This window comes from Leptonotus elevatus, chromosome 11, assembly GCF_054856555.1.
Source record: "Leptonotus elevatus isolate MCC_2025b chromosome 11, RoL_Lele_1.0, whole genome shotgun sequence".
Classification (NCBI taxonomy): Eukaryota; Metazoa; Chordata; class Actinopteri; order Syngnathiformes; family Syngnathidae; genus Leptonotus; species Leptonotus elevatus.
The window spans coordinates 11,809,466-11,823,290 of record NC_141249.1 but is presented as its reverse complement, the minus strand read 5'-3'; the positions used below and the strand labels follow the sequence as shown (position 1 = coordinate 11,823,290).

General features: G+C 40.1%; 2 protein-coding genes across 3 annotated transcripts in view; one reads left to right on the top strand and one right to left on the bottom strand.

Moving 5' to 3' along the window:
- Positions 1–133: 133 nt before the first annotated feature.
- On the top strand, positions 134–6,605 carry ccdc181 (coiled-coil domain containing 181). The gene is made up of 6 exons (XM_086089867.1): positions 134–274; positions 1,162–1,269; positions 2,265–3,092; positions 4,465–4,611; positions 4,923–5,080; positions 5,160–6,605. Exons 1-6 carry the CDS (start codon positions 272–274, stop codon positions 5,329–5,331), a joined length of 1,416 nt encoding a protein of 471 aa, XP_085945993.1. The 5' UTR covers positions 134–271; the 3' UTR covers positions 5,332–6,605.
- Positions 6,604–13,825, bottom strand: part of p3h2 (prolyl 3-hydroxylase 2) — a 45,966-nt gene continuing 38,744 nt past the window's right edge. For both annotated transcript variants that reach the window (XM_086089865.1, XM_086089866.1), the window contains exons 7-16: positions 13,179–13,268; positions 12,878–12,918; positions 10,405–10,496; positions 10,210–10,337; positions 10,047–10,142; positions 9,821–9,971; positions 9,327–9,444; positions 9,111–9,186; positions 7,728–7,868; positions 6,604–7,576 (exon numbers count right to left, since the gene is read on the bottom strand). In XM_086089865.1, coding sequence (XP_085945991.1) covers positions 7,484–7,576; positions 7,728–7,868; positions 9,111–9,186; positions 9,327–9,444; positions 9,821–9,971; positions 10,047–10,142; positions 10,210–10,337; positions 10,405–10,496; positions 12,878–12,918; positions 13,179–13,268 — 1,026 coding nt within the window. In that variant the 3' untranslated portion in view covers positions 6,604–7,483. The remainder of the gene's footprint in view (positions 7,577–7,727; positions 7,869–9,110; positions 9,187–9,326; positions 9,445–9,820; positions 9,972–10,046; positions 10,143–10,209; positions 10,338–10,404; positions 10,497–12,877; positions 12,919–13,178; positions 13,269–13,825) is intronic.

Here is a 13,825-nt window from a genome sequence, read left to right as displayed (position 1 = left end):
AGGGAACGTTTCTTGTGGAGACAGCTCATGCTAGTGGGCTTTTATTGACCTGTGTGCGCATGCGCGAGTATAAATGTTGTCAGTCTCTATGGCGACGGGACAGTTAATGCTTTTAGGGTTGTAGACGGCGAGAGATTATGTGCACAGGTTTTGCCCCGCAGACGCAGAGCCTCAGCGTGTACGTGACACATTTACATGGTGGGAAACAGGCAGCACGTTTGCATTTCAGTTTCACCGTTTTCATTCCTCGGGAATACTAACGCACGAACCAATGGTGAGTTGACAAGACAAACATTTCTTTTTAATTCATTGGGTTTTGCGTGAAATCCTTCATGGCCCAAGGTTGAACTTTTAATGACGGTACATATAGCTAATGGCTATACTATAGCCTGTTGTTTATTTATTTCAAGCAAACAAAGCTAGCAGAAAAATGATGTTAAACAGGCAAAAAAAAAATTGCGGGTTGTAAACATTGTCTCACGCAATATAGCATATGTCAAATGATTGATCAAATACGTTATTAACGTTACATCATTTTAAATAATGACTTCACCTTAAGCTTTAACAACACGTTGTCTTTATTACATATAAACAGTAACACAACATAATTTTAAAGTAGGGATGCCTAGAAATTAAACGAACAAACAAAAATAGAACCTAAGGGTGAATAAATTAACTAAATAATTAACCACAATTTACACCTTGAAAATTTTTGATTTAGATTTTTTTTTAAATAGTTTTAATTTCTGTGGTGGTTTTATTTGTCTAAAATGCATTTTTATTTTCATTTTACAGATTAATGTTAAAAAAAATCTAAGTTATTAAACTAACAATTCTAGTATGTCAGATAATAATACCCCTATGAGTACTAATACCAATGATAATAATTTGGTTTTTACATGGAACCCACTAAACTACATATATGTACATTTGTAGACCCAGTAATGACCACACCATTAAGGACACATGTCCAGTCTAATGGGATTTATCTGACATAATATAGTGCTTCACAAGGTCGACATCCATGCGAATGGCAGTTGGATCAGTGTTGTCTGTGTCAAACTTTCCCTACAATCCTGAACAGGATAAGCACTAAATGGATGACGACAACAGTTGAGAATGAGAGAAAAATATTAGCATTTGATCTTCTCCTGATGCTAGATCATGAGTGAGGTGGCTTGCACAAAATCCATACAGGAGATTTATGAGGACGACTTTGAGAAGGATCTGGACTGGCTGATCAGCGAGGAAAGTCGGAGCGAGGAGCAAGTAAGTGGAACCCGGCAGCTGACATACAGTACAGTACAGTAATGACATCCTTTCACTGTGCTGCAATATTCACGAGCATGTGTACACACACTGGTGGCATGCCAGTGACGAACAGTAGAACATCAAACGTCGACTTAATGGACTAATTGGCTTTTTGCCTCTTTTATGGTTAGATGACATAGATAAGGGCTTTACAATAAAAAAACAAATACAAAAATACTAGGGTTGAGAGACGTGTACACGACTAGCGCCTGAGTAAAAAAAACAAAAAAACAGCCATAGATATGAATACCGATAGGAAGATACAACACACTTCTTTTGAGCTCACAGCAATGCTAAGCTAATGTCCATGCTTTCCATTACGTTTAATGGGAGAGTCGCCCCTACCAACATGGCCGCCACATTGGTGTGCTTTTTAGCCTGCGCTAGTGCACTCTAAGGCCGTTTCTCAATATGAAGAACGCAGAGTATGGTCTTGTGAATTTGCCAAATATGGTCTAACGTACACTAGAACGTTCTTTGTAAGAACGAGAGGCTCCTTGTAAATTATATTTTCCTAACCAAACCATCACAAGTATCCAATCTTTGGGGTTTAAGTTAGCTGACAAGAACCACCGCATATTCCGTGCGTTCTTGGTTTAGTCATACTTTCAATAGGAGCAGAGTTGTGAAAGATAAGGGATGTTTTGAGTCAACTGGACATTACTTTCTGTCTGTTGAACGTGGGGGGGGGGGGGGGGTCCTGTTGGTCTGTTAAATTGAGGTTCTGACCAAAAGGTTCTGGGAAAATGAAGAGAAAAGTTTGCCCACCCCCAATCCAGGTCCAGAAAGTAAAAACCCTCCCACCGTTTGGCTTTAGCCACAGGTGCTTCTACTCAATCAGCAGGTAACAAGCTCCCCAGGAGCACCTGCTGCCAAAGCCAAACTGTGGCATGGGTTTGACTTCCTGGACCTGGATTTGCCACCCTTGCCACATGCATATTTCCTCCACACAGGGTCCTGACTACGAGGACATTGAAGCGGACATCAACAAAGAGATAGCCGAGGATGAGAAACAACAAAAAGCAAAGGAGGAGCAGGCTGGCGATGAAGAGCGGTGGCCCTCACCAATGGACCCACTTGAGTACGACTCCGACGGAGACAGCCCCCATAAGTCGTTTCATGCGACACCGCCTCCTTTGGGAGTGGGTGAGCAGACGGACGAGGAGAAAAAGTACATCCTGGAGAAGATCCAACAAGCCAACAAGGAACTGCGCAATCAGGAGGCCCCGGATCTGAGCCGGAGGCGGCGGCTTCAATTTAAAGAGACTCTTGTTACCATGGTGGTACCACCGTTGCGATTGGAAAATGGCGCCGGAGATGCGGATGACACGGAGATGGAAGTGTCAGGGAAGCTGTCGGAGCTGAAACTGTCCCCTCGAGAGGAGCATCAAGTTGGGAAGAGAGACCAAAGTCCGAAGGAGGGAAGGGTCCTTGTGGAAAAAGATGGCAGGTTTCACCTCGTCAGTCTCAAAGAGGTGGAAAATCAAGGCCTCCTCCCTCCAATCGCACCGGAGCACATGGGGAACCCCAGGAAGAGTCCCACTTTCATCCCCTCGCCTTGTTCCCCCACCGGAGCGTCTTCCGATCGCCCCCGGGCTCCACGACCTCCGGGAAGGCCCAGCTCGGCCTGCCCCAGCCACAGAGGAGGCCAGAGGAGAGGTACTAAGAGGCGGGTGCAGTCAGCCACTGGGACGCCCTCACAGGCTACGTTCAAGCTCTCACCACAGCAAAAGGAACTGCTGCACAAGGTTCAGGAGAGGAAGGAGAAGATGACCAGAGAGGTAATGACACACTCGTTTACCACCGCTGTTCACGCAGTACGGTAATCAAGGCCTGCCCAAATTTATTGTAGTTAACAAAAAATGAAAAAAACAAACAAACCTGAAATTAAATAGAAAAAACATTTTAGTTACAAATTTTTTCTTTACCATTATTTGTTTTATTTGGCCTCACTAGTGTAAACACTGCAATATGATTAATATTGCATTTGTGGAACACAAATTAAGCAGCAGAATCCACCCGTTTTTATCGATCTCAAGCGGCGGCCATTTTGCCAATTGCTGTCAGCTGAAAATGACATCACAGTTGCTCAGGGCTCACGCAACGACCAATCACGGCTAGCTTGTGAATGTCACATCATCAAACTCAGAAAACTACTGTTACTGTGTTATGTATACACAAATGAATAAAAGTAGAGCACTGATCTGAATATATGACTGAATAGCCGATAGCCCAAACACGCGCAAGCCGTTGAAGCGACAGGGCGGCCATCTTGTTCCTCCCATCTCACGAGCAGGCTACTGTATAAACTATACAGTATACGTACAGATTAAACATATACAGCTCGTAGGCAGTTATTATAGGGCCGGGGGGCGGGGTGGCTTGTGGTGGGGTGGTCACTATTTTTTAACAAAAAAAAAAGAAAGAAATAATACAAATTAACAAGTGGACGGTAGGTACTGTTTTGAAGACCCCCTTTTTCTTTTATTGCTCAGTTCCTTAGACCCCAATATTAGATTTGGCAGAGGCATATTTTGTTGAATTACAGTTATAATTCTTCAATAAAAAAAAAATATACAAATTTCCTCCTGTAAATGTCATTAAGCTAATAATTTATACATTTATTTAAGGCAAGTTTGTAAAATGTCCGAAGTCCTCTTGTTTATGTTTAACAAATTTCAAACATCATAAATCATGCTGTTTCTACTAAGTAATGTCTCAAATGTTCTCCAATTTCGATACTGTAAATGTATAGGATCGTATGCCGATAAACGTTTCTTGGGAGGAGCAATATGGCGGCCTCACAGCTTCAAAAGTCTTAGCCTATCGGCTACCCAGTCATAGATTCAGTTGAGTGCTCAACGACCAATCACGGCGAGCTTGTGAATGTCACATGACCAAACTCACAAAACAGGTGTCATTGTGTCATGTATACACAAATGAATAAGAATAGAGAGATAATAAGCTTTCCACTATGTGTTAGCATTAAGCTAACATGGGCATTTATTCTCATTTCTACGTGCTAATTAAAGCAAAAAAAATACTTTTGTCCTTTCAATGGCACCAAAATGCCAGCAGATAGCGCCAAAGCTATGCTTATACGCCACATCACAAACAAATTAACGTTGACTGTCCACAAATGTATGATGTCAGGCCGAGCAGAGAAAGCTGGAGGAGGAGGAGCAGAAGAAGCAGGAGAACGAGCTGGCTTTCAAGGCCTGGCTGATGAGGAAGAGAGAGCAGCTGCAGCAGGAGAGGAGGATCCATCGAGCTCAGGAGATGGAGAGGGTGACTTTGCCGGTAATCACCACAAGGGGGAGACATTATAAAGCCGAAACTTCCAAACACGTTCCTCTTTAGTACGCGAAACATGAGCTTTGTTTCCCAGCCTGTCAGACAAATGTCACAAAAAGGATATTTTACTGGAATAATGTTTCAGTTGAGGTACTATGTACTTAGTGCGTCATTTTATTAATCAAAGGGGCCAGGCCAGACCTGAGAATGGTTACTGTAAAGACACACCACAAATTCCAATATCGATAAGAGAATGAAACAAACAAACAAAAGTTTGTAAAAAAAACAAACAAAAAAAAAACGTCTTTCTTTTGCAGAAGTGCTCCAGTGAGCCGGAGGAGGCCTTCCGGCTGTGGCTGCATAGGAAACAGGAGCAACAGCAGCAAGACAAGCAGCTAGTGCAGCTGAAGAGGTTGGAAGAGGACAGCGGTTACCTCCTACACAGCCGAGAGGAGTGCGAACGGGCATTCAAGCTGTGAGATCAGCGATATATTTTAGTGTCTTTTTTCTGTGTGTAAACTCACAAATGTTTGACCCGCGCGTCCCCCCCTCAGGTGGCTGACTCGCAAGCGGGCGGAGAAGAGGGCGGAGCAACGGGCGGCTCGGGAGCGGACGCGCAGGTTTGTCCTCGAGGAGCGACGGGCACGGCGCATGCGCGACTTGCTGTGCACGGCCAGCGCCACCGGGACGTTCAGATTTACCGATCAGCTGACTTGTCACTACTGAAACGCTGTACTGTTTATTTTTTTTATTTCATTGTTTTATATTTATGATTTTTTTGCCCATAAAATATGTACTTTAATTATGACTTGATTGTCGCGATAGCATAGACAAGGGGTGTCCAAACTATGGCACAGGGCCATTTGCGGCCCATCATTCATTTTTCAGCGAACCGCAGCACATACGAAAAATAATAATAATATATAAGATAGGATGTCGGAAGTGGGCAGAATGAGAAGGGAGTGTGTCCAAAAATAGGCACTTTGGTTTATATACTTAGATCTTTTGTAGAATAAACTGACTAAAATAACACAATTCCTCAAAACATTGGTGAATAATTTGATTTATAAACATTACAATTTCCCAAATGTTTAAAAACTATTATCTTAACTAGTTTTTGTTCTGAATGTGGAGATGGGATTTGGTTGCTGTTCAGTGCAGGGGCGGATCTAGTCTAGTGGGGTACAGCGCCAATGCCACCCCGAATCTTAAAAATCCTACACTATCTTATGAAAGCAGTTATGTAGCCATTTTTCTAAATAACAAAAATATAAATGTATACAGGACTGTAATTGCTTGCTTGATTTATTTAAAACATGTTTAATAAACTAAAGTAATTTTTTTCTGTATGCGGCCTTCAAATGAAAACGTTTGGACACCCCTGCCCCACTATGATGTTTTTGCACTGGTAGGCTAATTTTAGCATACTCGTAGGACAAATAAATGCTACTAGTGAGGCAAAAATGTCCACTAGTTTACATCTATATGCTACAGGTCACTTGTAGTACTAGTTAGTGCAAATTTTAACCTCCGGTTGTTCTACTAGTAAGCCAAAGTTGTCATACTAGTGAGGACAAAGAGTGCACTAGTACATACAGTATCAGCTGGATCGTGAATAATTGATTCAATATGCTTGATAAGGACGATACTAGTGATTATTCAAAGATGAACATTTAAAAGTGTACTCTTTGAGTTAAAATGTTTTTTTTTTTTTAAGTGCAGGTTTTGCTTAGCCATTTTTCTCTAAGCATATTCACCACAGTGACCTCTCAGCATTACATGTGTACATATTTTTTGGGGGATTTTGAACTTGGACAAAACAGCAAAGCTGTGTATCTTGAAAAGTTGACATGTGTTGACATCCTGTATTTACTGATATCGCAATGACTTTATATATTGTGTGTACTGATAGACGACACAATCTGTAGGATGTGTTCAAAGCACAACTCTGTAATTTTGCAGGTGAGGGAATAAACCAAATAAAATAATGACAACATAAACAGTCTATAATTTATTAAGACCCATAAACATATCATTTTGTGCATTATATATCATTAAATATTAGTGACAACAAAACTGTAGAGCCTTAACCCAATTGGATTCAAGCTCTTTGAAACTGCAGCACAAACAAACAATATTTGTCACCTTGAATTTACAGTGCATGACTCTGTCTTTTCAGCTGTATATCTACAAAAATCTCAAAAAATATCATATTTCTTGAAACAGGAAAGATTTGATCTTTTTATGACAAAAAGTTTCCCATATTAAACGCAGACAGTCATGACAGCAGCTGTCTTACATTTTCAAAACATAAATTAACAACACAAAATACAGACACATTTTCCCCAAATTTGGCAGACAGAAGTACCGAGTGCAGGATTATTATAAATATAATATTCAGAACACATCTCTTTCAAATAGTGCTAATTATAAAAAAATAAAAATAAAAATAAAAAATAAAATCAAAATAAGAAAACAGTGCACTGTCTACTTTGAGGACAACAATTACTGGCATGAAAACAATTTTGGACATGGAAAGTACCTGCTTGTCAAGCATTTCTGAGCTGCAAAGAAACTTTTGACGTAATGATGTCATCCACAGTGTTTTCCCTCCATTTAAAACCAATATGTTGACCTCAAAAGTAACAACATAAAGAAGAGACACGTTCACAGATCAGTGAGACATAGAAGAACACAAACAGCAAGAGCATTCTCCAGCACTGGTGTGCAGAAAAAACAAAACACCACAACTGCCTCCCCTCCACACCTAAATAATCCCAATGTCATCGAGCCTGCAATTGCAATAGTACAAAAATAGATTTGATCAATTCAACAATAAATAAAGGTCATCAACAAACGGTTGAGGTGGGGGTTACATCTACAGTTCATTTTTGGGATTGATGCCGAGTCCAGGAGTCAGCACAGACTGCGTGTCCAAGGACTGGAGGATCTCGTCTACCTTCAGTCTGTCCTGCACAAAACAGGCACACAATCCTTTTAGAAGGCAAAGCAAGCGGAACGTGGACATGTCTGATTCCTGAGCAGCTTTTTTTTTTTTTTTGCAAACAGTTGCCACTACATATACAGACAGGAATGGGACTTCAAAAAAAACAAGGGCGTACTTTTTCCCTGAAGCGCGGATCCAAGGTGAACCACAGAGCCACGGCACACCTGCGGCCATCAGTCACACCCTTCACGCCGTGCGGATTTTCCCCGCCGGAGGAGAACGCCACCATCCGGCCGCACTTGGGCTTCACCGTCGCCTGGAGAGGAGGCGGGACAAAAAAAAAAATGTTGAATCGCTCCAAATTAGAGGATTATGCTCACAATTATTTGACATACTGAAACAAAATATTGTGATTTAATACACTTTATATTACTATTAATGCATTTTGTGTATGCAAAAAAGGTGGTAATAAAAATAAATAAATCACAATATATATTATAAATGATAAAACATTTTTTTAATGAATATATTGTGTGTTTTTAAATGTAATAATAATTTGATAACAATAATATATCAGTCTTGTGGCTCCTGTATCTCATTACATGTATCAATTAATAATAATAATAATAATACAATGAACCCAGCATTATTTAAAAAATATATATATATTTCAATATTTTTTTTCTCCCTGGAATTTTTCTCACTGTTTGCCCTAATTTTTGGTGCAAAATATTTAAATAAAAAAAATTTGAGGAATTAAAAATAAATAAATAAATACATTAAATAATAATTTAGAAAAATCTTCCCCCCCAATGCATTTCCACGGGCGTCAATTATGAGCAGAATTTTGCGATTCATGGGCCGGCATGGTCCCTAATCTGGTTGAAATAATAATTAGGCATGGGAGAGTTTCGACACCTGGTATCAGGCCTCATTTCAAGGTCTGGGGACGGGGATTAATAAACCACGGCTTCGTCCCATCAGCCATTTTTTCTTTTCGGATGTTGTGATGTGTTGGAGGCTGTTGTGATAATATGTCCAATAGGAAAATATGAATGAATAAAAAATAAAAATAAGTATCGGGACTCGCAATGGCGGTCGATAACAGTACTAGCCGCCCTCTTGTGGCTGTTTTACAAAATCAGGAACAAGAAATGAGAAATCAGAATAGCAAATTAACATTAATTTAATGATTAATGTAAAAAATGTTATATTGGGATATATAGGTCTTTATTATTGTTTTTGTTGGAAATTTAATGTTATTAAAAGTAATAGTGGTATCAGTACTTGGTATCGGTATCAATGAATACTTAAAAGTTAAGTTACTTGTACTGGTATCGGTCTGAAAAAAAAAGTGGTATCGAACATCCCCAATAATAGTCACAACAATAATGTAAAGATGACAGTCATGACTTTTTCAAAACTGTATTTACATATATATACACATGTGCAGTATATAGAAATATTTTCAAAATAGATGAGTGCAAAATTTCAGCTCTCCACACACGCTTGGAAGTCGTCAAACAAGTGATCCTTTTGTAACTGCAAAGCAACTTACTGTGACCGTTTTGGCATCACTCTGCGCGAAGATGAACTCGCCACCTTCAAAGTCTCCATTGAGGTATAGTAGTGCACTGAAAAGAACACTTGAGGTCAGTCAATACGTGGGATGTAGTTCTGCATTGTAGATCGACTTGCATCCTATAATGTTATTTTGAATTGACATATATGAATTATTTTAGTTCATTTTTGGCATGGTGGCGACGTCACTGACCTGTAGTCCCTATGTACGAGCGTTGGGTTCACCTTCCAGCATTCATTGGCCTCGGGGTCCAGCTGACAGTTGTCCGCGTGGATGGGATGGCTCAGGTCGTTCCTGTGCTCCTGCTTACCTGCCAACAGACGACACAAAAACACCTGCATTGATTTCCAAAATGCACTTTCAACAAGATGTTGTTATGGCATCGCATGAGCGATTACAGCGCTGTATTTTATTTTGAGCTCTATGAGAAAACCTATTGAAAATACTAGTGATGGCAAAATGAAGCTTCATGAAGCATTTGCGATATTTTTTGACTCCTCTAGATGGTGCTCTTGGTTTAAAGATAAAGGCAAGTGCAATGAAAATGGATTACATTTGCATTGCATCTTTGAATCATGAGTGGCATCTAGAGGAGCCCAAAAATATCGCAAATGCTTTATGAAGCTTCATTTTGCCATCACTAGAAAATACCACTCAGTGTGATGCATCGGCACCGCACGACTGACCTGTGATGGCCGTGCGGCACACCAGGTGAGTGTAGGTAAAGTAGAGGGTGGAGTTGATCATGAAGTAGGATTCAATGATGCGTCTCGCTTGCTCGCTGGCGTCATAGAAGAGGCGGGCGCTCTTCATGGTCACCCTGCCCTCGTGGCCGTACTAAAGGAAGACGACAGAAAAGGCTGAAAAACAGTAGGAAAATGAAAAAAAAAAAAGTGTCGGCCATTTGTGTACCTTGAGGGCACTGAGCACAGTGGCGCCTTCAAACTTCTCATTTGGGGTGTGCGGAGAAGCCCTGCCGTTGTAACCGTCTCCCGCCTGCGTCACAGCCTAAGAGAGACCCGAGTCATCCACTAATACATGAATATAGGGGCGGAGCCAACATTCGATTACTCACCTGCGCCAGTTCTCGGAGCTCTGCGCATTGTTCCTCGGTTATAATGTGATCCAGCAGCACTCGCCGGGTCCCGTTCAATTCCGCAGAGTTGTACACCAGCTGCACGTCGTCGCGCAACAAGGGCCCGCCTGCGCACAAGACGAAGGTGTTTTTGTCAAAAGCTCGTCGGAAAAGAGGTGAAGAGAGAAATGTGACCTTCTTTGTGAGGCTGCGATGCAGCCACGCTGACGTTCTTCTTCTCCGCGATGGGAACGTATTCCATCTCGCCGTCTGTACCAGAGGGAATCCTGAAAAAGAAAGCCAACATGTTGGACCACAATTCTTGTTTGACAAATTCACACTCCCAAAACACTTGTACAATGCAGTCGTTGGTTCTTCATTTACGCTGTGCGCTAGATATAATTTGAGTTTTTCATAAATATACAGAATTCGGACTACACTGTCTTTTGTTGCACTCTTATGTGTAAGTAACTTTGTGTGAATAAAAACTGTTGCAATTTCTTTGACTGCGAGTGGAGTATGTCAAACCGCAAAGTTTGAAAACTGCTCCTGTAATATCTCCCCCCCCCCCCTCAGTTTTATATATAATTGTATTTTGTTAGCGGCACCTCTGCTGTTGTGACAAAACATCTAATCATTTCGACTTGCAGTGCTCACACAATGCCAAAGGGACGGTGCATTGTAGGTGCTGCACTGACTACTTGTATTGACATAGAAATTAGATTTTGACACAGAGGTGAGCTGTTTTGAGAGAGAGAGATGAGCTTTTGCAGATGATCCACGGTGTTGTGCAACATCATCCAAGTTACTTTTGGCAAAAGCACTAAGTGAATGCGGATGAGCCAAAGCAATTCAGAACGATCTTTGCAGCTGTGACAGCACCAACTGGGATAGATATGTGCTTTTGCTAATGCATTGATAGGTTGTGCACACATGTAAGTCTGTTTGGCCAAATGAGCTTGCAGTTTTGAAAATGTCATTTCAGTTTCATGAAATGTGCCAAACCTATGGAGGAAAAACGAACAAGCTGGATTTGGTTATTCTTTTGAATTGTTGTAATTGTTGACTTCTTTGGTTTCTTTATTCAGATTGTTCCATAAATTGATTCCTTGTTCCATTAGCCTAGTCCTGAATCTTTTTTTTTTTTTTTTAATGATCTCTGTTCCTTTTAACTTATATTTGCTTTCTCTTTTTTCTCATTTCTTTCTGAATATTGATCGGCAAATTTTGTTGTGAGCCTTCAGCATAATCTATTAATTCATAACATTTCAAATTGTTAACTAAGAAATAATGGATTTGTTGGATGTCTAAATGGCTTTCTGGTGATTATTCGTATGGCTCTTTTTGCAATATACATTTTCACTGAGTATATGTTTTGCAGGCATTTCCCCATAGACCTCAATACAGTAGGTCAGATATGGACCAATCATGGCATTAAATAAAATCAAAGGCACTTTATTATCCAGTGAATCCTTAACTTAGCTATTGTTTTTTTGTTTTTTTTACCTTTATGTATTGTATATGTGATTTCCAACACAAAAACTCCAAATTTGAAGAGAATAACATAAGGTGACAGTCATACCATAAGAATAATAAAGAAAAAAAACTCAACCTTTATGGTAATAAATGTGTAAATTGACATGAAAAAAAAAACTATTTTGTGAATAAATGGGTTAGGGATAGGGTTAGACAAAAATTAAACAACTGTGAGAAAAAATATGTACTCTTAACATAAGTAACTGGTAATATGATAAGTTACAATATAAGAAAATACAATATTTTAAATATTTTCTTAGCATCAAAATAATACACGTATAAAAAAATATATACCTACATTAAGATGAAGACTGTGAAGAAAGTGGAAACGAACATCCCGAACTGGACTAATTGGACTTTTTTCATGTATCTGCTCTTCAGGGTAACCTGGCAAGAGCCAGACTGATTATGTGTATCGCTCAAAGGAGTTCTCCACAATATCATCTTCAGGAACCGGTCCAACGTGATCGCCTCGGGAAAGGCGGGGCCATTCTGTACAATACTTAAGCTGATTGGGCAATGCGGTAACAGTACCAGACTTTTGTTTTGACCAATTGTGGTTAACGGATGTGTATGTCGTTGTTGTTGTCGTAAATTGGAGAAGAAAAAAAAAAAGAACGAAGCGTTATTCATTTTTATAATTTGTTTATGTGTAATTTAATCGAAGTTTTAACATCACCTACTTATTTTTGTCCTGTGTAATTACCGTACTTGCGCATGCGTCAAAGGCCGTGCAGGAGCTGCAATTCGCAAATCCTAGCGTGGAGCCATAGCTGCCGTCGGCTCGGGTTTTTACTTAAGTACTACTTTCCTGCAGTTCTGATATCATTTTAAGCAGCAAAATTGCCAAAGCAACAAACGCTGCCGCAATGTTTGATGACGCAATCGAACGCAACTCGATGACGTCACACGAGATAATTCAACTTGCAGGCAAGGTTATCGTTAGGACCCTTTTGTCATAATGTCAAGCTTTTTACATTTTTCTTTCCACTTCTAATCCTTCGTACCGTTTGATGGAGTGCTCGTTCTACACCAATGAAAAGCAACTACAACACAGTATTAACGAACCATTTGAGTTGAGTCAGAGTTATGGCCTTATGACATCATTATGTATTAAGATGTGAGCAGATACCTGGTGGAGTCGTCTCTCCCACCCGAGCTGCTCCAGTAATTCTGCAATGACCAGTCAGGGTTCATTATGAGACGGATGAAATGAAACTTGCAAAAGAAACTTCAGTAAAACTTAATATGAACAACAGGGGGTCGCCTTTCACTTAAAAAAAAAAAATCTCCAATAGAGAAGTGAATGATGTCTAATCAACATGAGTTGGCAGACGTACAGTTGAGTACAAAAAACCTGAACACTCAAAATACATAAAGGGACTACTAGACATTTTTCTTTGGGGGTTTGAGTTTGACACACCCACACGTACCCCTTCAGTGAAGTTCACACCCATGGTTTGACTTCCAATCAGAAGAAGCTCCAGCTCTCGTTTGTGCCTCCTCAGGTACCGCGCAGCCTCCTGCAGAAACACGCAACACTGACGTCACTAAGGGCGGGGAACATATTTCTTACCAGTGGAGTTAAAAAAAAACCCATTTGTACATTTGCTATAAAAACACACACACACACACACCTTGATAAGTATTAGCTACACTTGATGAGTCTAAACATGACCGTGATGTACTGAGCAAAGGCACTATACACACACACACAGTGTATGTATTTTCCAACATACTAAATATATCTAGAACATGAAAGATTTCACATGGCTATTGATGATTTTGCACCAGCAGCAGTTTGGGTTGAAAAGAAGTATTGGTCAGCAGAGTCTCAACTCATCTGGTCAACAGAACATTTGAGACGATACGTCGTCTCTCTCTCCAAAATATTTCATCTCGAAAGTTGAATCCCGTTGAAAATGAACAATCGGTTGATAATGTTGGTCATTAATTTCCCCATCGCCAATTAAGGAAAATATAATAAAATGCCTAACCCTAATTTGATCTCTCAATATTTTACAATTATAGTAAGACTTTGATCAATTTCTGTTTCGAACCTATCCCACCTGACCACGAA

Excerpts from the sequence above, each read along its gene's own strand:
- ccdc181 (XM_086089867.1), top strand. Across the intron at positions 3,093-4,464 it reads AGGAGAAGATGACCAGAGAG|GCCGAGCAGAGAAAGCTGGA; the intron begins GTAATGACACAC and ends GTATGATGTCAG. Across the intron at positions 5,081-5,159 it reads TGCGAACGGGCATTCAAGCT|GTGGCTGACTCGCAAGCGGG; the intron begins GTGAGATCAGCG and ends TCCCCCCCTCAG.